The 26,140-nt window shown below is 43.5% G+C and overlaps 1 protein-coding gene across 3 annotated transcripts in view; it reads left to right on the top strand.

Moving 5' to 3' along the window:
- The window catches only part of LOC311145901 (tyrosine-protein phosphatase non-receptor type 21-like), a 44,303-nt gene extending 18,788 nt beyond the window's left edge, over positions 1-25,515 (top strand). For 2 of the 3 annotated variants that reach the window (XM_084182277.1, XM_084182278.1), the window contains 13 exons: positions 119-206; positions 515-603; positions 1,135-1,222; positions 1,536-1,615; positions 2,161-2,221; positions 4,066-4,147; positions 4,400-5,901; positions 6,598-6,732; positions 11,456-11,674; positions 14,225-14,353; positions 14,551-14,785; positions 17,445-17,605; positions 21,963-25,515. In XM_084182277.1, the coding sequence (XP_084038403.1) occupies positions 119-206; positions 515-603; positions 1,135-1,222; positions 1,536-1,615; positions 2,161-2,221; positions 4,066-4,147; positions 4,400-5,901; positions 6,598-6,732; positions 11,456-11,674; positions 14,225-14,353; positions 14,551-14,785; positions 17,445-17,605; positions 21,963-22,091 (2,998 nt within the window). In that variant the 3' untranslated portion in view covers positions 22,092-25,515. Of the gene's footprint in view, positions 1-118; positions 207-514; positions 604-1,134; positions 1,223-1,535; positions 1,616-2,160; positions 2,222-4,065; positions 4,148-4,399; positions 5,902-6,597; positions 6,733-11,455; positions 11,675-12,133; positions 12,182-14,224; positions 14,354-14,550; positions 14,786-17,444; positions 17,606-21,962 lie in introns of those variants that run through there. The other variant, XM_084182279.1, reaches the window with a different exon arrangement.
- The last annotated feature ends 625 nt before the right edge of the window (positions 25,516-26,140 follow it).

Here is a 26,140-nt window from a genome sequence, read left to right as displayed (position 1 = left end):
TCTCTGTCTATGCTGGTTAATGGATGTTGGTGTCTCCATGTGTCTGTTTGTCTGCTTTGGACATGTGTATTGTTTATGTTAACTCACATTGCCATATATATGTGTGTGTTTCTCTCAGGGGGTTGCCTGCCCCAGAGGCTGAGATGTTGTACATGCAGGAGGTGGAGAAGATGGAGGGCTATGGCCAGGAGAGTACCCCAGCCAAGGTGAACACAGCTACACCAACCTACAGTACCTGCTCCACCAAAGCCTTACTGCACACTGCACTACTACATTGCTATCCAGTCCTATTGACTTTCTGTCAATACCTCTATTTGTCAATATTATGTATGTGTGAAGGCATTAATTAAGGGACAGATGGTTTTTCAGTTCAAAATGCAGCAGATGCAGGTGCTGATCTCCCAGAATATATTCATAGAAGGATAAATGTAGGCTGCCCATCACACACAGAACAAAAAAACAAATTAGCTATAGTTCTTCCTTTTAATCCTGTTCTCTCTTCCCATCCCCACAGGACAGCCAAGGCACTGATATCCTCCTTGGGGCCTGTCTGGACGGCATCTTTGTCAAGCACAAAAACGGCAGGCCACCCCTCGTATTCAAGTAAGACTGGAAATAATGTATTTTTATTTTTTGAATATAAATTTTTTACAGTAATAACCCAGGCCTGCAATATGTTCTGCTTCTAAATATGAGCTGTCTGAATAAAAGCCTGTCTGCTATTTGTGTACCTGAAACAGTAATTGTGTTAGATCCAATGACTCAGCATATTGAGTCTGGTTCAGTCCACAGCTAGCTACTATTCTAAGATGGCATGGTCGTCTGTCTATTTTGGATCTGATGGGATGTTTATATAGTTGCGGACAGTAGTTTTTCCTGACCATGTGACCTGGCAAGGAGAAACTCTAGGCCTCAGATCAGGTCTCCTTCAATTTACTAAATTGTGTAGAATATCACTGTCTAAATGCTACTAAGAGTGTTGAATGTAGACACTTCTCTAACTATTGACTCAGATATGGTTTCTGTTAACGTCACTCGCCTCCCACAGCAGGCTGCAGAAATTGAGGTTTTGTGACCACTGACACTGCCTCTGCCTCATGCTCTCGCCCCCCTATGTTTTAATGTTCTGTGTAGGTGGAATGAAATTAACAACATGACTCACAATAAGTCCTTCTTTGCCCTGGAGCTGACCAACAAAGAGGAGAGCGTGCAGTTCCAGACCGTGAGTCTCAAACCACCATCACCACACACCGCAATTATCCTCTTCCCATTATACACATTGTCCCACACATACACTGGAGTACTATGCTCACACAGTGCATGCTGTGTGAATGTGTATTGACCTTTCTAGATAAACGTGTTCTTGTGTATGTGTGCTGTATGGCGGTAACTAAGCCACATGCGTATAGGGTCAACAACCGCTGGCTAAAGCCCCATGCAGTTGTATTTGGGTTGGTGAATGAGTAGAACACCACCACCACCAGTCCAGTGTATTGAATGTCTAACGCTGTGAATGTTTTCTTTGCCTTCTACAGGAAGACTTGGAAACCTCCAAATATGTGTGCCGGATGTGTCTGGCCAGGCACAAGTTTTATAAGATTAACAAGAGCAGCCTGTAAGTGTCTCTCTTAACGATTCTAGCCCTGTTCCTGTGTGCGTCTGCTCTCCTCACTGCTGTCCCCTCTTCTCCTCTCTCCAGAGAGGAGTCTGACCCCCCTTCGCCTTCTGAGGGCTCCCAGAAGTCCATTCTCACTCTTTCCTTTCCTCGCTTTCCTTTTCTGCCTTCTAACAAGGGGTGAGCAACGCTGTCCGCAGCCACCCGCCTACAGTACAGGTCTCCTCAGAGAGCCAACACCCTCCCCTAAAACCAACCAGAGCCCTACAAAACACCCTAGCTACATTTAAATGACACCAATCCCCTCGTCACCACCTTTTTATGTTTTGGGTGTTTGGGCGAAGAAAGATGATGTATACAAAAAAAATCTTACTAAAAGGAGTTCTCTCCTGGATATTGCTCTCATCTTTCACTGCGATAAAGGGATATTTAATTTAACAGAGAAGAGCCTCCCTAAAACCACTTCCCTGAGTCCCTTTCAACTTGAAAGAAAGCCTTTTTGTTTTTACTACCTGTTTGTTTCGTTTTTATGTTCCTGTTCTCAGCCAAACCCAGCCTACCGCTGTGAACCCAGTGAGACGGCGATCCTCCACCAGGATGTCTCTGGTACGCTGCCAGTGAACACACACACACACAAAAAAAACACGATTTCTGTCTCAAACACACACAGTTTCCCTCTAAGCTATGGCCTGTGGAATGCAGCACATGACAAACGTCACAGACCCTGGCCAGTGCTTCAGCACACTATTACATTTGTGTGGACAGTGCCTTGCAAAAGTATTCATCCCCCTTGGCGTTTTTTCCTATTTTGTTGCGTTACAACCTGTAATTTAAATGGATTTTATTTGGATTTCATGTACTGGACATACACAAAATAGTCCAAATTGGTGAAGTGAAAGGAAAAAAATGACTTGTTTCAAAAAAATAAATAACGGAAAAGTGGTGCGTGCATATGTATTCACTATGAAGCCCCTAAATAAGATCTGGTTCAACCAATTACCTTCAGAAGTCACATAATTAGTTAAATAAAGTCCACCTGTGTGCAATCTAAGTGTCACATGATCTGTCACATGATCTCAGTATTTATACACCTGTTCTGAAAGGCCCCAGAGTCTGCAACACCACTAAGCAAGGGGCACCACCAAGCAAGCGGCACCATGAAGACCAAGGAGCTCTCCAAACAGGTCAGGGACAAAGTTGTGGAGAAGTACAGATCAGGGTTGGGTTATAAAAAAATATCCGAAACTTTGAACATCCCACGGAGCACCATTAAATCCATTATTAAAAAATTGAAAGAATATGGCACCACAACAAACCTGCCAAGAGTGGGCCGCCCACCAAAACTCAAGGACCAGGCAAGGAGGGCATTAATCAGAGAGGCAACAAAGAGACCAAAGATAACCCTGAAGGAGCTGCAAAGCTCCACAGCGGAGATTGGAGTATCTGTCCATAGGACCACTTTAAGCCATACACTCCACAGAGCTGGGCTTTATGAAAGAGTGGCCAGAAAAAAGCCATTGCTTAAAGAAAAAAATAAGGAAACACGTTTGGTGTTCGCCAAAAGGCATGTGGGAGACTCCCCAAACATATGGAAGAAGGTACTCTGGTCAGATGAGACTAAAATTGAGCTTTTTGGCCATCAAGAAAACCCAACACCTCTCATCACCCGAGAACACCATCCCCACAGTGAAGCAGGTGGTGGCAGCATCATGCTGTGGGATGTTTTTCATCGGCAGGGACTGGGAAACTGGTCAGAATTGAAGGAATGATGGATGGCGCTAAATACAGGGAAATTCTTGAGGGAAACCTGTTTCAGTCTTCCAGAGATTTGAGACTGGGACGGAGGTTCACCTTCCAGCAGGACAATGACCCTAAGCATTCTCCTAAAGCAACACTCGAGTGGTTTAAGGGGAGACATTTAAATGTCTTGGAATGGCCTAGTCAAAGCCCAGACCTCATTCCAATTGAGAATCTGTGGTATGACTTAAAGATTGCTGTACACCAGCGGAACCAATCCAACTTGAAGGAGCTGGAGCAGTTTTGCGTTGAAGAATGGGCAAAAATCCCAGTGGCTAGATGTGCCAAGCTTATAGAGACATACCCCAAGAGACTTGCAGCTGTAATTGCTGCAAAAATGTGGCTCTCCAAAGTATTGACTTTGGGGGGGTGAATAGTTATGCAAGCTCAAGTTCAGTTTTTTTGTCTTATTTCTTGTTTGTTTCACAATAACAAATCATTTGCATCTTCAAATTGGTATGCATGTTGTGTGAATCAAATTATACAAACCCCCAAAAATCAATTTTAATTCCAGGGTGTAAGGCAACAAAATAGGAAAAATGCCAAGGGGGTGAATACTTTCGCAAGCCACTGTAATTCCATGCTGTTGGGCTGCGTGAAGATCATGTGTGCCTTAACTAAATCGTGTTGTTGGTTGATCTCTCTCTGTGCAGCCAAAGTCCCCGCCCTACATGTTGCCCCCGCCACAGATGCACTACAATGGCCACTTCACTGAGCCTTACACATCTTCACAAGGTACTTATAAAGTTAGGCCTGACCTTACCATGATCACTGGTGTTTCATCTCTATTTTTAACCACCATCATGCACCATGTATCTATCTGAGCCCTGTTAATGAACAAAGAGATGAAGGTGAATGTCCGCTCACTGTTTAATCATGCTTAGTCATGCAACAATGCTTAGATTAAAGGGTTATTTTAATGGGTATGTCCTTCCTATGACTGTAGTTCTAACAAGACCTTTGTCTTATCTTTGTTCTATCTCTCAGACAACCTGTACATGAACAGTCAGAATGGCTACTACTACCACTCCCAGACCAGCCTGGACCGCTCACCACTCGAGTACGGCAACAGCGGCGGTGGGAACGGGCGGCTGCGTAACGGCAGCGTGTACAGTGCCCACAGCACCAGCTCCCTCACCAACCCCCAGCACTACATGCAGCCCTCGCCCATGTCCTCCAACCCCTCCATCACAGGAAGTGACATCACCCGGCCCGACTATGTGCCCTCGCACCGCCACAGTGCCCTCATCCCCCCCTCCTACCGCGCCACCCCGGACTACGAGACGGTCATGAGGCAGAAGAACCGGGGAGGTGGAGGGGGGATGGTGCATGCCTACGAGCACCGCCAGAGCCACTCCATGAGGAACCTGAACATTGGGAACTCGTACGCCTACAGCAGGCCGGACCCCCTGGTCTACAGCCAGCCAGAGATCAGAGGAGAGCATGGTGGAGGAGGAGCGCACCACCACTACCCCTTCCATCTCAACTCTAGCTTCCACAGCCCCTCCCCGTACCCCTACCCCACGGAGAGGAGGCCGGTGGTGGGGGCGGTCAGTGTGCCCGAGCTGACAAACGTCCAGCTGCAGCAGGCGCAGGAGTACCCTGCGGCCAATATCATGAGGACCCAAGTGTACCGCCCTCCACCCCCCTACCCATACGGGGCCCACCCACGTCCCGCCAACAGCACGCCAGACCTTTCTCGCCACCTGTACGTGAGCAGCAGCAACCCGGACCTGATCATCACACGGCGCGTGCACCACTCAGTCCAGACCTTCCAGGAGGACAGTTTGCCTGTAGCCCACTCCCTGCAGGAGGTATCCGAGCCCCTGTTCCTGGCTGGACCCCCACAACACCAACCTCACCAGCACAACGCACACAAACGCAACTCCATCGAGATTGCAGGCCTGGCCTACAGCCTGGAGGGTATGAGGGTCAAGGAAAGGACTGTATCTGCCTCAGCCACAGACGCCCCGCATGGTCCCTCCTCAGGCTCCCAGCTCAACGTGTTCCTGGAGCGGACCAAGTCAGAGGACGGGGGGGAGGGGAAGGAGGACGTTCGCTACGGCCACAAGAAGTCCCTGTCAGACGCCACCATGCTGGTGCACAGCAGCGAGGAAGAGGAGTTTGAGGACGAGAGCGGACGCCACACCCCCCAATCCGACGATGCACTATTGTCCGGGCCTGACTCGCAGCAGCTTCTAACCAATCTGGGCCAGATTCCCCTGGAGCCCCCGCCCGCATATCCCATTGGCTCCTCCCTTGACCCTGCCTTGTCTGACCTTCAAGCCTATCAGGTGCACCCACTGATCCAGGAGGCGGAGTCGCTGTACCTGTTTGAGGGTGGGCAGACTGGCAGGATTGTGCCCTCGATGTCGGACAGTGACATCAGTGGGCAGAACAAACAGAAGGCCAAGAAGGATTTCATCAAGAAGAGGCCTGTGTCAGACGTTCCTGCTGGGAAGAAACCCATTGATGGCCTGCCTCCTGCCGTGAGTCTTACAACCTCTCCTCCGCCATAGTAGCCTATGTCCCACCATAGTAGCCCCAGTCTCCACTGCCTTACTCGCTGCCCAAACATGTCTGTGTTTTTAGCATCATTTTAAAAAAAGTACATTTGACTACTAAGTTTGACTAGAGGTGTCAGTGTCTCTTTCATTGTTCAAGGAACAGCTGTTGCCCAATCTTAATGTCTTGGAGATTATTTTTAATTTCTCTGTCAGTTAAGATAAGCTTTTCCTCTTAGCTAAGATGTCTGACATTTGAATGAATATATCATTCACATCACGAAGTGTCACACAACACAATAGTGGAATATCCCGAAGGCCAGAAGTGGCCAATGTTCATTTCAACCAATAACAAACTCTATATGTTGGTCAGGTGACTAAACCTGTGACATCACAATCACTCCTAAACTCACTGACCCACCAATGCAGGGGTATTCTGGGTAGTTTCATGGTAGTTGGGAGACCAATTCACAATGACACCTTGTCCACCTGTAGCTGAAAGGAATGTTGCAAGGCGACCTCAGTAGCTAGTTCGGCGGCATTCCATAGGAAAACACGTCACCCAACCAGGCTGTGCCGTAACTGTCCCTCCCCGAACTTCCTCAGACATTCCATCAACTTCAGCCACACTCACACTTTTTCTCTCCCTTCTACCTCTCTCTCTGTCCTCCGTCACAACAGGGCATGAAGAAGCGGGCTGAGCTGAAGAAGATGGGTCCTTTGAAGGTGGCGGCCCTCAATGGCCTGACCCTGTCTAGGCTGCCCCTGCACGAGGGGGGCAAGGACGAACCTGAGAAGGCCTCCAACGACGAGAGGGTAGGAACTTGCAGTGGGCAATGTTGTAGACTGGTGTTGTCCCTTTAAAGGCGCCCACCAGAGGACAATTTCGGCGTAATTCCGTGGGGGGGGGGGGAACATTGTGGTGATTTCCACGTTGAGTGGAGAAACATCAACAGATAGGGAGCTGACAGCTGTCAGTGTAGCTAGCTAGTATGCTAACCTTATTTAGCTAGCTAATGTTATTTGTTGTTGCCATTTATTTTTTGCTATACCATATTCAAAAGATTAGCCAGCTGGCTAGGCTGGTTCTGGAGCTGGATTTGTCATAAGCATTTAGGGAAAACTTAGCTACAGATGGAAACCAATATTTTTGACTTTGCCATCTATTGTTATCTTCAATAAGAGCCATGCATTTTTCTACATTGTAATGGACACGGTGCAACCTTTGGTAGGTAGGCTGCTGGCAGGCTTCGGCTGCGGTACTGCAAAGCCAAGTCAGCCCGTGCTCATGGTGCTCACAGAAGTGGAATGATAGGCTACAACAGTGGTCACCAACCGGTCGATCTCCAAGGCATTCCTAGTCAATCGGCAAACATCTCTGTAAAAAACTGAACCATTAGCTTTGCGTTCTTGTTTTTATTTATTTGTCTTGCGCTGTTGGCGGTAGGTGCACCCGATTCAGCTGCCCTGCGCGCCGTGTAGGCGAAGTCTTCCCATTTCATGTGTCTGAAGGTACAAACTCTGCCTTCCCGGCGGGCCTGGAGAGCAAATCAAGTGTACTATACGTCTACCGCTGGCCAATCGGATGGCTCAGATTACAGTGTCTGCAGTAGCATAGCAGGCGTAAAAGAAAGCTAAAGCATAGTTGACTAGAGAGAAACTGACAACGAATACAGCAAAGAGCTGCTGTTTTTATGAGTGAGTTCACATTTAAGTTCTTCTCAGCACTGTCAACACTTTTTATTCAACAGTTTTATAAGCCATAAAATGTGTGTTCCTCCTTCTACCACTGGCGCTACAACCAGCACTGCAGCTGTAATGAATGAGTAGTAAAGTGGATCGATAGACTTCCATTATTATAAGCGGCTTATGTATTTTTTTATATCTAGAAATATTTAACGTTCTCTGTTCATAGGAGTAAAACATGAATTTGTGCATGAGGCAGAAATAATGCGGTGCGACTCGTTTCACTATCAGCTGGAAGACGGTGTCCCTTTTTGGTCAGTGTCAGTGGAGGAAAGGGAGAGCGGAGGGATGTTGAGAGGTGGACCCCCAGTCTGCTGCTCTCTCCCTCCACTGAGACTGACCATCAGATGCAGGCACCATCAGACCAGTACAATAAAAAGCTAATTATTTAAATTTTTGCTCACTCAGCTGTGCCTCAAGTAATACAAAAACTGATATATTACCAGTGTGATCATATAGCCTACCTCCAATTTTTTGAAATATAATTGTTTTAAATGGTCTGAACAACAGTGCATTGGCAGGGCAATTCAAGCATAGCCAATATGCAGTGATAATGTATTGGGCCTATAGCCTACTGCACAAACCACATTGCTACAGTACTGTTTTAATAGGTTAATGTTGCATAGGCTTACGTTTTTTAAGTCATGTTAAAAATAAATCTTCTGAGCGGTAGATCTCGGCTTACATTTTGACACACAAAGTGATCTTGACTCAGAAAAGGTTGGTGACCACTGGGCTACAATGACTTTGCTCATGATGCACATTGCAAATTATATGTAACACCCTGAGCGCATCAGACAAATATAACATCAGTACAACAAAATAGATAAGTTCCTTGAATTTTCTTTTGCGGGTGCCTTTTCATTAAAGGATAGACACTTGTGGTTTAGCTGCACCAATTTAAAGCAGTGAAGCGTGTAGTGAAGCAAGACTTTAGTGGTCAAAGCCATTCAGCTTGGGGCGACGGGGGGAACAGGGTTGCAAAATGCAATCATATCAAGCAATTATCATACCATTTATAAAATAGTAATGTGTACAAAACATTAGGAACACCTTCCTCATATTGCGTTGCACCCCCTTTTGCCCTCAGAACAGCCTTAATTTGTCTGGGCATGGAATCAACAAGGTGTCAAAAGCATTGCAGTTCTTGACACCTACTACCATACCCCGTTCAAAGGCACTTAAATATTTTGTCTTGCCCATTAACACGCTGAATAGCACACATACACAATCCATATCTTAATTGTTTCAAGGCTTTAAAATCCTTCTTTAACCATACTCCTCCCCTTCATCTACACTGATTTGAAGTGCATTTAACAGGTGACATCAATAAGGGATCATAGCTTTCACCTGGTCAGTCTGTCATGAAAAAGCTGGTGTTCCTAATGTTTTGTACACTGTGTCTATATATATTGTTAATACAGACTAGCTCAGAAATAAGTGAAAATGACACATTTTCACCCCCTATTTTGCTCCATGGCTCAGGCGGCCAAGTGTAGGCTAAGGTGAAAAGCTGTTTGGCTCAGTCGCGACTCTGAACTTTGTAGGTGTTTCTGATTAATAAACAATGCCATGCTTATGGGTGGTAACGTTCAAATAAAACCCAGCCCTGAAAAGAAACAGACATGGCTCCTCACTGCTCCACATTTGCATAGTTTAGTTAGGATGTGTAAGGGGTTTTGATTACCAGATTATCAAGCAGGCAGAGTAAATGTTGTCTAAAATAATTGCTGTTGGGTGTTTTCTAACATCTATTGTACATCCAGGTCACCTGTATTCAAAGGGGTGTGTTTTACATCATGCATTATATAAGACTTTGTTTATGGAGATCCAAAGAGTACAGTAGTTTAAACAGAACAAAGGTGTTGAATGATACTGGTGACGTACAGTGGGGAGAACAAGTATTTGATACACTGCCGATTTTGCAGGTTTTCCTACTTACAAAGCATGTAGAGGTCTGTAATTTTTATCATAGGTACACTTCAACTGTGAGAGACGGAATCTAAAACAAAAATCCAGAAAATCACATTGTATGATTTGTAAGTTATTAATTTGCATTTTATTGCATGACATAAGTATTTGATACATCAGAAAAGCAGAACTTAATATTTGGTACAGAAACCTTTGTTTGCAATTACAGAGATCATACGTTTCCTGTAGGTCTTGACCAGGTTTGCACACACTGCAGCAGGGATTTTGGCCCACTCCATACAGACCTTCTCCAGATCCTTCAGGTTTCGGGGCTGTCGCTGGGCAAAACGGACTTTCAGCTCCCTCCAAAGATTTTCTATTGGGTTCAGGTCTGGAGACTGGCTAGGCCACTATAGGACCATGAGATGCTTCTTACGGAGCCACTCCTTAGTTGCCCTGGCTGTGTGTTTCGGGTCGTTGTCATGCTGGAAGACCCAGCCACGACCCATCTTCAATGCTCTTACTGAGGGAAGGAGGTTGTTGGCCGAGATCTCGCGATACATGGCCCCATCCATCCTCCCCTCAATACAGTGCAGTCGTCCTGTCTCCTTTGCAGAAAAGCATCCCCAAAGAATGATGTTTCCAGCTCCATGCTTCACGGTTGGGATGGTGTTCTTGGGGTTGTACTCATCCTTCTTCTTCCGCCAAACACGGCGAGTGGAGTTTAGACCAAAAAGCTCTATTTTTGTCTCATCAGACCACATGACCTTCTCCCATTCCTCCTCTGGATCATCCAGATGGTCATTGGCAAACTTCAGACGGGCCTGGACATGCGCTGGCTTGAGCAGGGGGACCTTGCGTGCGCTGCAGGATTTTAATCCATGACGGCGTAGTGTGTTACTAATGGTTTTCTTTGAGACTGTGGTCCCAGCTCTCTTCAGGTCATTGACCAGGTCCTGCCGTGTAGTTCTGGGCTGATCCCTCACCTTCCTAATGATCATTGATGCCCCACGAGGTGAGATCTTGCATGGAGCCCCAGACCGGGGGTGATTGACCGTCATCTTGAACTTCTTCCATTTTCTAATTATTGCGCCAACAGTTGTTGCCTTCTCACCAAGCTGTTTGCCGATTGTCCTGTAGCCCATCCCAGCCTTGTGCAGGTCTACAATTTTATCCCTGATGTCCTTACACAGCTCTCTGGTCTTGGCCATTGTGGAGAGGTTGGCGTCTGTTTGATTGAGTGTGTGGACAGGTGTCTTTTATACAGGTAACGAGTTCAAACAGGTGCAGTTAATACAGGTAATGAGTGGAGAACAGGAGGGCTTCTTAAAGAAGAACTAACAGGTCTGTGAGAGCTGGAATTCTTACTGGTTGGTAGGTGATCAAATACTTATGTCATGCAATAAAATGCAAATTAATTACTTAAAAATCATACAATGTGATTTTCTGGATTTTTGTTTTAGATTCCGTCTCTCACAGTTGAAGTGTACCTATGATAAAAATTACATACATCTACATGCTTTGTAAGTAGGAAAACCTGCAAAATCGGCAGTGTATCAAATACTGTAAATGCGTAGGAGAGCAGGTCTACCAGGTAAATCTTGATCTTGTCCTACTTTATCTGTTTTAGTAGAAACTCTTGCATGTGTTAGTGTATCAGTGGCTATCTAAAAGAAGATGTACTGTAGGGCTTTTTAAGTCTCAATCATATTTGACCAATGGCTGATATGTGTTTCTCATGCACAACAGATACTGCTACTACATGTTTCTAACATCAGGAAAATGTACTTCTTGCATACTTACAAAACTGTAGCTTTTCAACTCCATACCCGTTTCATATCTAGAAGCTGATCAATCCAGTGTGTCTTATTCTGTCTTTCAGTGTAAGGTACTTGAGCAGCTTATGGAGCAGGGCATGGTGTTCACGGAGTACGAGCAGGTGGCCAAGCGGCGTCCGGCAGGCGACTGCAGCATCGCCCAGCTGCCGGAGAGCGGCGAGAGGAACCGCTTCCAGGATGTGCTGCCCTACGACGACACGCGTGTGGAGCTGGTGCCCACCAAGGAGAACAACACAGGCTACATCAACGCCTCGCACATCAGGGTAATGTTAGACACAGACTAAATACACCATACGCTTAAATATATTCTCTACAATGTTTATTTCAAACAGAATTTTGACCTTAATCACAACATAATGTAATATAAACTGAACCAAACTACATTTAATGTGTCTCATAAAAACAAGTGTGAATGTCATGAGACTGAACAAGACATTCATATTAATGTGCATGCAAATGTATGACTGAACGCACAAACATAAGCCATTTAAATCAAGAGCAACTTGGTTGAAAAGCAAAAATAGCTTTTTAATGTTGTCAATATTTTCCATATAGAGTACATTACCCAGTCATATTAATGAACTTAGGCTAAAGTAGAATGTGTGGAAAACATCCCACATAGGTCAATATGGAAGTAGAGGTGTAAGGCCTACGTTTGGTTTGGTGCCGTAGCCCTTCAGGCTCTGGGGTAATTATCTTCTTATCATCCGTTCTTGTACCAGGTGTAGGTGGCGTTGGTAATGTCAGTCAGAGTGCAGGTGGTGCTACAGGTCAGTGTCACTATCTGATCCTTGTTCACTTTGGCAGGAGCTCCGTTCCCCAGCAGAACTGAATGAAAACCGCTCTGACACAGAAAACATATTGCAGCCACTTCAGGAGAGTGGAGATCTCTGTGGCATTTTATAGCAGAGGAGTAACTGTCTGTGGAGTGGGGCCTGATCTAGAGGTTGTCTGTTCTTGTACCAGGTGTAGGTGGCGTTGGTAATGTCAGTCAGAGTGCAGGTGCTGCTACATGTCAGTGTCACCTTCCCTCCCTCTGTGGCAGGAGTCACCTTCACCTGCAGGTCTGTGACGGACACACTGACTCCAGGGGCACCTGAATATTTCTCTCTTGGTTGATCTGTTATTAGTCTGAACTCATGAGCGTCGCTTTCTCTCAGCTCTGTGATTATCAGGATGCAGTCACTCTTGTTATCCCTACAGTTCTCCACGCGACCTGCATATGCTGGGTCCTTGCTCAGATCTACAGGATTGCTCAAACGCTCCAATCCATTAAACCAGAATACTCTGGTGACCTTAAGACCACTGGGACATGTGTAAGTGCAAGACCGGTCCACTGTTGAGTCCTTCAAGGCACATATGCATGGGTGTCACACTCCAGTCGCTCTGACCTTGTATATCACTGCAACACACACAGATTATAACAACATTGAATGTAGTATTGTAAGACCTATTGGCTCATACTGACAGTAGGATTTTTTGTCCACACATTTTAGTAGTTGCTGAGTGTGAATGACAACCAAAGATAAGCGTCACTCAGTGAGGTGTGAAAGATGACTACTAAAATGACCAAGAAGTTTAACAGACGATGTCACTGAATACACCAGACCAGAAGAAGCTTCGGAGTAATCTTATCTTTATTTTATACAGTTTTATTAATGTCTGTAGAATAGGTTGAATAACAACAAGTTACTTGTTGTTATTCAATAAGGGCTACTGCAAAGCTAAGAATGAGACAACAGGCTACCTGCAAGAGATGAGAAAGATCACCAACATACTTCCGTGCTGTTCTCAAGGCCATGTTGCATCTCTCACCCTGCAGTTTTAGAAACAGTTGGACAACAAAAACGGAATATCACTTCTATTCATTACTTTATTTCATGCTGACTTATGAGTCCAACCAAAGGATATAGCCCCTTAATCAAGTGTTTTCAACAATGCATTATACCATTGGAACTTCATTTGAAAAGGACCTTGTAACCAAAACATTGATATTTAAAGAAAAGTATATTTTATCCCTTTGCCCTAGTTTTTCTACTCTGTTACAGCAACACAAAACACCATGTAGAAGAGCATTACATTGAATAGCATTACTGCACCCAGTAATTTAAGTCCATATTTTCAGCTATTATCAAGTATACTTAGTGAGAATGTAAGGTCTTTTCAGGGTCTTGTATGTTAACTTACTGACGGTGCATGGGAACAGAAAGGAGGTTATGTGGTGTAGGGTTGACGCATCAGGGGCCAAAAATATACTGAACATGCAACAATTTCAAAGAGTTTACTGAGTTACAGTTCATATAAGGAAATCAGTCAATTTAAATAAATTCATGAGGCCCTAATCTATGGATTTTACATGACTGGGCAGGGGTGCAGCCATGGGTGGGCCTGGGAGGGCATATGCCCACCCACTTGGCAGCCAGACCCACCCACTGGGGAGCCAGGCCCAGCCAATCAGAATTAGTTTTTCCACACAAAAGGGCTTCATTACAGACAGAAATACTCCTCAGCACAGTAATAATTGCTGGATATTAATTCACTACCTCCAACTGTTGACTGTCATGTCCTAAAAAAACAACTCTTGTGTTATTTTCAGCTTCCTAGAAATGCTCTTCATTCCAGATGACTGTTGATGGCTCTGGCATCTGTGCAGTCATTGTCTCCTTGATAATCATTCCTTCCCCAGGGCTGGGTAGGGTAATGATCGGCATGCCATGCATACATACCTGCTGTGGCTTTAGATGGAGAACACAGATAGTGCCTTTATTACTTAATGAGGTCAATAACCGTATCTCTCCTCTGGCTTTTCCTAGATTACGGTGGGCGGAGACGAGTGGAGCTACATCGCCTCCCAGGGCCCTCTTTCCAACACCTGTCTGGACTTCTGGCAAATGGTGTGGGAGCAGGGTGTGGCCATCATTGCCATGGTTACAGCTGAAGAGGTGTGTGTGTGTTTATTAAACTGATCTTTATTATGTCAGTAGTGTAAGTTGACATTTTTATTGAATGTCCTCAGATCTAGACGTACACAATGACTTGTTAGTATTAACATGACCCTTTGATTACCAATCTGTAGCAGGTTTCTCAGCTCTATCCCTCTGGCTAACCTTTAACCTTTGTCATCCAACCCCCTTTGCAGGAGGGTGGCAGGGAGAAGAGTTTCCGCTACTGGCCACGGCTGGGCTCTCGCCACAACACGGTGACATACGGACGCTTTAAGATCACCACGCGCTTCAGGACGGACTCAGGCTGCTATGCCACCACAGGCCTGAAGATCAAACACCTGCTGACGGGCCAGGAGCGCACCGTATGGCACCTGCAGTACACAGACTGGCCTGACCACGGCTGCCCCGAGGACTTCAAGGGCTTCCTCTGTGAGTGGATCGGTTGAAATTTAGATGTAACGTGTAATCAAACCAGGAAGGCCCTTTAAGATTGTAAATCTCTATTCCAAGGGAGAGGTCAAGAAGGCAGTTCCAGTCTAATTTAAAGGGGTGATAACTTGGCATTTTGTGTTGTAAAATCCTCTTTTCATTAAGAGTTTGGTTAATATGTAAAATCCTCTTTTCATTAAGAGTTTGGTTAATATAGGTTGAGAGCTTTTGTGAAAGAGCACAGTTAGAAAGATATGGCATATAGAAGCAAACCGGATGGACATCATGAAAATGATCGGAGAGGTTGAGGGTAGAGAAAGTTCAGGAGTAAAAACAAACAAAATATAATTATTGTAAAATTGACTTGTGTCCAAAAAATTTATATAGTATGTATAAGCTGGAAGTAGAGGCCTAAGCATTGTTGTTCACTAGTATACTCCAATTAGGGAAGGGGTGGTGGGGTTGGAAAGTAATAAAGGGAAATATATATTTTTTAAAGGATATGTGTGTGTGTGTGTGTGTGTGTGTGTGTGTATGTATATATATAAAATCCTTTTTTTAAATATATATTTTCTTAAATCAGCATCTCTACATGTATGACAGCCATTCCATTCCAGTGTCTGTTGAATTCCAACACAGGCACACCTCATTCTACTGAATTAGGAACTGATTAGGTGATCACCTGAACCAAATCTTATTTAATGAGGAAAAGTATAAACACCAGTGCTGTGGTCATCACTATCCTCTTGCAATAGGACCAGCTGGATGGCAAAAACTGTGCTAAAAGTACTTCAAAAGTAATATTAATCAAAAAATAACTATTGACCATGCCAAAAGAGTTGAAAAGGAAAGTTTTGAGTGAGGAAAAGAAGGGTTCAATTCTGGCTTTACTGGCAGAGGGATACATTGAGCGTCAGGTTGCTTCCATCCTTAAAACTTAAAAGACGGCGGTTCATAAGAACAAGGACAAGCAGCAGACATTGGGGACAACAAAGCTACAGACCGGCAGAGGGCGAAAATGACTCTCTACTGACCGGGATGACCGCCAACTCATTCGAATGTCACTCAACAACCGTAGGATGACATCAAGTGACCTACAAAAAGAATGGCAAACGGCAGCTGGGTTGAAGTGCACGGGGTTGAAGTGCACGGCGGGGACGGTTCGAAACAGGCTCCTAGGGGCAGGGCTGAAGTCGTGCAAAGCTAGAAAAAAGCCCTTCATCAATGAGAAGCAAAGAAGAGCCAGGCTGAGGTTTGCAAAAGACCATAAGGATTGGACCGTAGAGGACTGGAGTAAGGTCTTCTCTGATGAGTCCAATTTTCAGCTTTGCCCAACACCTGGTCGTCTAATGGTTAGACGGAGACCTGGAGAGGCCTACAAGCCACAGTGTCTCGCATCCACTGTGAAATTTGGTGGAGGATCGGTGATGATCTGGGGGTGCTTCAGCAAGGCTGGAATCGGGCAGATTTGTCTTTGCATGAATCAAGCCATGTACAAGGTTGTCCTGGAAGAAAACTTGCTTCTTTTTGCTCTGACATTGTTTCCCAACTCTGAGGATTGGTTTTTCCAGCAGGACAATGTGCCATGCCACACAGCCAGGTCAATCAAGGTGTGGATGGAGGACCACCAGATCAAGACCCTGTCATGGCCAGCCCAATCTCCAGACGTGAAGTCCATTGAAAACTTCTGGAATGTGATCAAGAGGAAGATGGATGGTTACAAGCCATCAAACAAAGCCGAGCTGCTTGAATGTTTGCGCCAGGAGTGGCATAAAGTCACCCAACATCAATGTGAAAGACTGGTGGAGAGCATGCCAAGACGCATGAAAGCTGTGATTGAAGATCAGGGTTATTCCACCAAATATTGATTTCTGAACTCTAGTGTTGTTTAAAAATGAACATGAACTTATTTTCTTTGCATTATTCGGGGTCTGACAACACTGCATATTTTTTATTATTTTGACCAGTTGTCATTTTCTGCAAATAAATGCTCTTTACAATATTTTTATCTGGAATTTGGGAGAAATGTTGTCAATAGTTTATAGAATAAAACAAGAAAAACGATTTTACCCAAACACATACCTATAAATAGTAAAACCAGAGAAACTGATAATTTTGCAGTGGTCTCTTAATTTTTTCCAGAGCTATATATATATATATATATATATATATATATATATATATATATATATATATATATATATATATATATATATATATATATATATATATATATATATATATATATGTATATATATATATATATATATATATATATATATATATATATATATATATATATATATATATATGTATGTGTGTGTGTGTGTGTGTGTGTGTGTGTGTATATATATGTATGTATGTATGTATGTATGTATGTATGTATGTATGTATGTATGTATGTATGTATGTATGTATGTATGTATGTATGTATGTATGTATGTGTATGTATGCAAGAAACAAAAACATATGGGGGATTGGAAGGGATGCAGACAATTACAATCTATCTGCAATATTAAAGCTGATCTACCCCCTAAAATTTAAAAAATAAATAAAAGTTTGGTTCATATAATAAATCATCATTTTATTTATATATATATATATATATATATATATATATATATATATATATATATTATATATATTTATTATTTTCCAGCATACCTGGAGGAGATCCAGTCAGTGAGGAGACACACCAACAGCACCAGCGACCCAAAGAATACCAACCTACCTGTGCTGGTCCACTGTAGCGCTGGAGTGGGCCGCACCGGGGTGGTCATACTCACTGAGATTATGATCGCCTGTCTGGAACACAACGAGGTAAAAAACGAACTAATGTCTACATGTACAGTGGGGAAAAAAAGTATTTAGTCAGCCACCAATTGTGCAAGTTCTCCCACTTAAATAGATGAGAGAGGCCTGTAATTTTCATCATAGGTACACGTCAACTATGACTGACAAATTGCGGGGAAAAAAATCCAGAAAATCACATTGTAGGATTTTTTATGAATTTATTTGCAAATTATGGTGGAAAATAAGTATTTGGTCACCTACAAACAAGCAAGATTTCTGGCTCTCACAGACCTGTAACAACTTTTTTAAGAGGCTCCTCTGTCCTCCACTCGTTACCTGTATTAATGGCACCTGTTTGAACTTGTTATCAGTATAAAAGACACCTGTCCACAACCTCAAACAGTCACACTCCAAACTCCACTATGGCCAAGACCAAAGAGCTGTCAATGGACACCAGAAACAAAATTGTAGACCTGCACCAGGCTGGGAAGACTGAATCTGCAATAGGTAAGCAGCTTGGTTTGAAGAAATCAACTGTGGGAGCAATTATTAGGAAATGGAAGACATACAAGACCACTGATAATCTCCCTCGATCTGGGGCTCCACGCAAGATCTCACCCCGTGGGGTCAAAATGATCACAGGAACGGTGAGCAAAAATCCCAGAACCACACGGGGGGACCTAGTGAATGACCTGCAGAGAGCTGGGACCAAAGTAACAAAGCCTACCATCAGTAACACACTACGCCGCCAGGGACTCAAATCCTGCAGTGCCAGACGTGTCCCCCTGCTTAAGCCAGTACATGTCCAGGCCCGTCTGAAGTTTGCTAGAGTGCATTTGGATGATCCAGAAGAGGATTGGGAGAATGTCAAATGGTCAGATGAAACCAAAATAGAACTTTTTGGTAAAAACTCAACTCGTCGTGTTTGGAGGACAAAGAATGCTGAGTTGCATCCAAAGAACACCATACCTACTGTGAAGCATGGGGGTGGAAACATCATGCTTTGGGGCTGTTTTTCTGCAAAGGGACCAGGACGACTGATCCGTGTAAAGGAAAGAATGAATGGGGCCATGTATCGTGAGATTTTGAGTGAAAACCTCCTTCCATCAGCAAGGGCATTGAAGATGAAACGTGGCTGGGTCTTTCAGCAAACACACCGCCCGGGCAACGAAGGAGTGGCTTCGTAAGAAGCATTTCAAGGTCCTGGAGTGGCCTAGCCAGTCTCCAGATCTCAACCCCATAGAAAATCTTTGGAGGGAGTTGAAAGTCCGTGTTGCCCAGTGACAGCCCCAAAACATCACTGCTCTAGAGGAGATCTGCATGGAGGAATGGGCCAAAATACCAGCAACAGTGTGTGAAAACCTTGTGAAGACTTACAGAAAACGTTTGACCTGTGTAAATTGCCAACAAAGGGTATATAACAAAGTATTGAGAAACTTTTGTTATTGACCAAATACTTATTTTCCGCCATAATTTGCAAATAAATTCATTAAAAATCCTACAATGTGATTTTCAGGATTTTTTTTTCTCATTTTGTCTGTCATAGTTGACGTGTACCTATGATGAAAATTACAGGCCTCTCTCATCTTTTTAAGTGGGAGAACTTGCACAATTGGTGGCTGACTAAATACTTTTTTCCCCCACTGTACATAAGTATTCACACCCTTTGCTATGAGACTCGAAATTGAGCTCAGGTGCATCCTGTTTCCATAGATCGTCCTTGAAATGTTTCTACTACTTGATTGGAGTCCAACTGTGATGAATTAAATTGATTGGACATCATTTGGAAAGGCACACACCTGTCTATATAAGGTCCCACAGTTAAGGCACAGATCTGGGGAAGGGTACCAAAAAATGTGTGCAGCATTGAAGAACACAGTGGCCTCCATCATTCTTAAATGGAAGAAGTTTGGAACCACCAAGACTCTTCGTAGAGCTTGCTGTCCGGCAAAACTGAGCAATCAGGGGAGAAGGGCCTTGGTCAGGGAGGTGACCAAGAACCCGATGGTCACTCTGACAGAGCTCCAGAGTTCCTCTGTGGAGAAGGACAACCATCTCTGCAGTACTCCGCCAATCAGGCCTTTATGGTAGAGTGGCCAGACGGAAGCCACTCCTCAGTAAAAGGCACATGACTGCCCGCTTGGAGTTTGCCAAAAGGCACCTAAAGGATTCAGACCATGAGAAACAAGGTTACTCCCGAGTGGCGCAGTGGTCTAAGGCACTGCATCGCAGTGCTAGCTGTGCCACTAGAGATCCTGGTTCGAATCCAGGCTCTGTCGTAGCCGGCCGCGACCGGGAGACCCATGGGGCGGCGCACAATTGGCCCAGCGTCGTCCAGGGTAGGGGAGGGAATGGCCGGCAGGGATGTAGCTCAGTTGGTAGAGCATGGCATTTGCAACGCCAGGGTTGTGGGTTCGATTCCCACGGGGGACCAGTATGAAAAATAAAAAAATAATGTATGCACTCACTAACTGTAAGTCGCTCTGGATAAGAGCGTCTGCTAAATGACTAAAATGTAAATGTAAGGGAGGTGACCAAGAACCCGATGGTCACTCTGACAGAGCTCCAGATGGGAGAACCTTCCAGAAGGACAACCATCTCTGCAGCACTCCACCAATCAGGCCTTTATGGTAGAGTGGCCAGACGGAAGCCACTCCTCAGTTAAAGGCACATGACAGCCCGCTTGGAGTTTGCCAAAAGGCACCTTAAGGACTCTCAGACCATGAAAACAAGATTCTCTGGTCTGATGAAACCAAGATTGAACTCTTTGGCCTGAATGCCAAGCGTCACGTCTGGAGGAAACCTGGCACCATCCCTACAGTGAAGCATGGTGGTGGCAGCATCATGCTGGGGGGATGTTTTTCAGCGGCAGGGACTGGGAAACTAGTCAGGATCGAGGGAAAGATGAACGGAGCAAAGTACAGAGAGATCCTTGATGAAAACCTGCTCCAGGGTGCTCAGGAACTCAGACTGGGGCGAAGGTTCACCTTCCAACAGGACAACGACCCTAAGCACACGCAACAAGTATCTGAATGTCCTTGAGTGGCCCAGCCAGAACCCAGACTTTAACCCGATCGAACATCTCTTGAGAGACCTGAAAATAGCTGTGCAGCGACGCTCCACATCCAACCAGACAGAACTTGAGAAGATCTACAGAGAAGAATGGGAGAAACTCCCCAAATACAGGTGTGCCAAGCTTGTAGTATCATACCCAAGAAGACTCGAGGCTGTAATCGCTGCCAAAGGCGCTTCAACAAAGTACTGAGTAAAGGGTCTGAATAGTTATGTAAATTTAATATTTCCGTTTTATTTTAAATACATTTGCTAACATTTCTAAAAACTTATTTTTGCTTTGTCGTTATTGGGTATTGAGGAGGGGAAAAAACGATTTAATCAATTTTAGAATAATGCTGTAACGTAACAAAATGTGGAAAAAGTCAAGGGGTCTGAATACTTTCGAATGCACTGTAGAATGCCTAAAAACATGATTCTGTAAAGGTTCATGCATCTCTTTGTTTTATGTTAGGACAGCGTGAATCATGTCGCCATGATTGAATCCTAGTCTATTCCATCAGTAATGCAGGCATTTATCACACCGCACCGCAGTTTAGATCAGGGATGGGCAACTGGCGGTCCGCGGGCCCCCCTTTTGAAGGCCCTCGGATCAATTTCCCCCCCAAACAACTACTACTAATACTTTTTTTAGGAACTCAGTCGGGGTTTCAACTTACTGTTGCGAGTTAGACTAGTAAAATACACAAAGTGCAATTTCAAAATGTGGTTTTGCATCAGCAGTTTATCTCTTATGTCAGCAGTCACTGATAGTCAGTCAATTAGCCCATGTCGGCTAACAATTTTTAGATTGCTAAATTAGTTTAGCGGCCAGCAATCTAAACTTGTTATCTTGGTCGAATTACCGGCCGGGGGGCCCCCACTGATTTTGTTAGTCTCACTTAGATATATTAAAAACTAAAAACATTTCTCTACACCCTATGGCAAAATGTGTAGAATTACAGGAAATTAGCTGTAAAACAGCTAATTTTCCTCTCCGCCCCATGGCAAAATGTATAGAATTGCAGCAAACTTGCCTTAAAACTGCTACATTTTTCTACACCCCATGGCACAATGTGTAGAATTGTACGAAATTAGACCTACACATTCATTCGAAATTCTCTCCCCTGTCAAGAGGCGGGCCACTAAAATGTTTTGCTCGCAATGGGGGGGTGGGCAACTGCGGCCCCTCATGATGAGTTCAGATTTTTGGTGGTTCCCACCCCCATCAAAGTTGCCCATCCCTGGTTTAGATCAATAGGCCCCTGAACCAATCCAATAACGTACTACTTTTTTAACGTGTCTGTGTCCTGTTTCCCCCTCTTTCCTCCAGATGCTGGACGTCCCGACCGTTCTGAACATGCTCCGGCAGCAGCGTATGATGATGGTGCAGACCATCTCACAATACACCTTCATTTACAAAGTCCTTATCCAGTTCCTCCGCAACTCCAGGCTCATCTAAGTGCAAACCTCAGCACCCCCCCAAACGTTTGTGTCGGACACGAGGAGCCGAGATTATCCAGTTTCCTCAACGCTCTTGCAAACTGCAGTGCGTTGGAGCAACTGTGGCCTTTAGCTCCAAAATGGCAGTGCTGGCAGATGGCCCTTTTTCAAAGTGTTAATGGAGGCGAGACTGCAATGAAACCTGACAATGAAAGGATCGCATGACTTTGTGTGTGTGTGTGTTTCCCTCTTGAACAGTATTATTGAGATTTCACTGTAAGGTTTCTACACTATATGATTACTGACATGAAACCCAGCACTTTTACAGTACAGTACCTTGCTCTATATAGCAAAACCATGTTGAAGCTGCAGTTAAAATCTATATCTGATTATTGTATATCAATATCATTAATTACAGATCTATTTTTATCACAGATTTTTGAGTTTTTACGATGTGTGTGCTAGATGATGATGGTCTTTATAAAGAAGGACTTGACTAATGTTTTGATTGAGAATACTGTTTGTTGTCTGCTTGACCGTGGAAGATGAGAATGGTCACTTTTTTTAATGAAGGGCATCTTTGTGGCACTGCACTTGCATCTAAGGAGTGTAGAAGTGTTACCATGTCCCTACTGTGGTGGTTTAGGATTTCTCCTTTGCTCTTCTATTTGACCGAGCAATAGGCCTGACACTAAGACCATGTTTCGATTTAAAAGGGAGTTAATTTTATTTTACCCACATTGTTCCACAAACCCCACTTTGGGGAAACCTGGGTATTTGTATCCAAAGAGCTAAAGTCATTCAATAGCTACACACATCATGTTGTGTTAGACAGGTGTCTACCAAAGAATCTTTACTGTTAAATACATACAACTTCTTGAGTTATTAGTGAGGCTAGAATATCTAACTAAGATAAATCATGTGAAAGAATACACACACACCCATTGAGGTGTTTGGACATACCTGGAATTGATGGAATTGTCCACCTACCAATGCTTATCCAAGATGTTATACTGAACATTCGGCTTTTAAAAAAATATATCCTTAAAAGGAACGGTCCCTTCAACATATTGAAATTGTTTTTGTCACAAACTGCAAATTATTAATACTTCCCCCCCCCCATCTATCTCTCCCATATAGTACTATACCAGACGTGGCTCACACAATGTGCAATCCGCAGTTGAAATAATAACAAAGCGTTTTCTCTGCCACTGTTGCGTTAAAAAGCTGAGGAATGGGGCTGGAGAAATGTAACCACTCTCAAATTCATAGACAGAGCTATGGATGCAAGGACTGACCATCCATGATATCAAAATTATAGTTTGAACCATGTTTTGAGGCTATACAGTGTTTGTTTACATTGGCTTTTACATTTACTTTGTTTACAAACATTGGAGTAAAACAAGCTTATATTTTAAGTTCTGATGGGATACGACAGTTGAACTAAGCTCATGATGCATTTATACGTTTTATATTCTTCAAGAATCATTGGGCACATATTAATTTAAGTTTTTAAAAATGATGTAGCAACTGCATATTGCCCCTTTAAGTGCATTCCATTCTAGCTGATGTGTGCCTAAATGGCTGAGGGACTCTGGGATAAGACAGTTTCGATTGAGCAAGGACATAGGTCAGAAAGCAGTTGTGTTTGTAAGGAGGCAGGTATTGAGACAGGGCCAATGATTGCTCAGTCAGATTCATGTGTATGAGATGGAAAAAGGATTGAGAAATGAGGCGGAAAGGTTTGGTTTGTAGTGGATGATGATTTACATATTTAGCCGTTCAGCTATTTTCTAAGACTGAACGCTGCTGATCCATACTAACTAATTTAAACACACAGAATGATGTTTAAAATGAGTGCCATAAGTATTGTTGAGGAAATACCCCTTTACAGCGAGCTTTCTTTATATCCGGAAAAAAAATGCCTACATATTTTTTAAGTGTATAAATCTGCATTGGGAAGGCTTTATGTATTGCATATATGAAGGAAACAACACTGATGGAATTTGTGTTGTGAATGACAATCTTTTTAAATTGCCATGTTTTTTTTTCTTGCATTGTTCGTATCAGTTTCTTTCTTTTGACATAGTACCGTGAAGTAGTCTGTGTTCTACTAATCTAATGGAGAAACATCTGTGACGTGTTCTATGGCCCTCTTCTCTAAGGCAACGTCCCAATAGTAACAAATAGCTTCCTTTCCTTGTCTCCTTTCCTTCATGAGTGCTGATATTTAAAGAACTTGATAGGTGACGTTAAAAAGATCTAACCCTATGTTGACGGCCATGATCGAAAAGAGGCAAGGAAAAGCAATTATTTGATGAGAATTCAGACCTACACATTCATTGGAAAGCACTAATCAGATTTTGTCATCTTGTTCACTAGTAGTGCTTGGTTTGTTGAGCTAAGTGCCATGCTCATTAGTGTGAGGAGGTATGTGTCAGGGCTGTATTACAGAGGGGGTTAGTGGACTCTGATTGGTTCAGAGCATCACTGGCAGCAGTTATCCTGGGCACAGGGCTTGTTTTCACCCCAGTGAGACATTTGTCCCTCCTCTGCTACAGAGAGAGACACATCCTGTAGTTAAAACAGGCATTCTAACCACAGTGACAACCAATACATGCTGGACCAGAGTTAAGACACTACCCAGGTCAAATTGGTTCCCAAATGGCACCCTATTCCCTACTATTCCATTTACTACTATTGACAAGGGCGCATAGGGGCTCTTTTCAAAAGTAGTGCACTAGGGAATAGGGACATAGGGTGCCATTTTTGGACTGTGAACTATTTTCTAGCCTGTAGCCACAGTACCTGTATAGTAACAGTAAGGGGATGGTTTTTTGAAGGTGCAATTGAAATGAATTGCATTCAGAATTTCAGAAAGTAAATTGACTGTCATTTATATCCTTATGAGGACTATCTGGTCAAAGCAGTCTATCAGGAATGATGATTCCTAAAGCAGGTTCCAACATCGCAACCAGAAGATTTTGACAAAAGAGTACTATTCTCTTCCAGAAAGGTGGGTTTGATAAGGCTTGCTTTAGAATGAGAATTTAATTTGCTTGTTTAGGTGTGAAAATGTTTAAACTTTGACCATATTTATTAGAACTGGAAAAAACTGAGTGGACATTGGTTGGCTTAGAACAGAACTGGATTTGGAAGGCCCTTGTACATGCTGCTTCAAGTTTTTGTGTTTTTTAAAAATGTTTTAAGATCATGCTGATTATTATTATTGATTTGAGTCTTATTACAGTGTGGAAGTGGTTACAAAATAGAACTCATTTGTGACTGAGGCTACAGTTTTGCCCATATCTGATCTCTAAGAATGTTATGTTGTATTGTGGATTTTTATGCTGTACACATTGTAAAATCCTCAGCTTTAAAGCACTGTTGTTACTTATAAACTATTTAGGCCTATTACCTGTATAAATGAACAAAATGAGTTATTCCATTGTTTTAAAACATTTTTATTTAAAGGATTGATTTCTGTTAAGATTAAGTATTTGAAAGTATGATGATATTGAGTCTTTTTGTAAACAAAAGCTGAATGGAATCACTGTCACATACATGTACAGTGAGGGGAAAAAAGTATTTGAACCCCTGCTGATTTTGTACGTTTGCCCACTGACAAAGAAATTATCAGTCTATAATTTTAATGGTAGGTTTATTTGAACAGTGAGAGACAGAATAACCAAAAAATCCAGAAAAACGCATGTCAGATATGTTATAAATTGATTTGAATTTTAATGAGGGAAATAAGTATTTGACCCTTCTGCAAAACATGATTTAGTACTTGGTGGCAAAACCCTTGTTGGCAATTACAGAGGTCAGACGTTTCTTGTAGTTGGCCACCAGGTTTGCACACATCTCAGGAGGGATTTTGTCCCACTCCTCTTTGCAGATCTTCTCCAAGTCATTAAGGTTTCGAGGCTGACGTTTAGCAACTCGAACCTTCAGCTCCCTCCACAGATTTTCTATGGGATTAAGGTCTGGAGACTGGCTAGGCCACTCCAGGACCTTAATGTGCTTCTTCTTGAGCCACTCCTTTGTTGCCTTGGCCGTTCTCACCCA

Source organism: Coregonus lavaretus, assembly GCF_964263955.1.
Source record: "Coregonus lavaretus genome assembly, chromosome: 18".
Classification (NCBI taxonomy): domain Eukaryota; kingdom Metazoa; phylum Chordata; class Actinopteri; order Salmoniformes; family Salmonidae; genus Coregonus; species Coregonus lavaretus.
The sequence above is the reverse complement of the archived record's forward strand: the minus strand, read 5'-3'. Positions and strand labels throughout refer to the sequence as shown.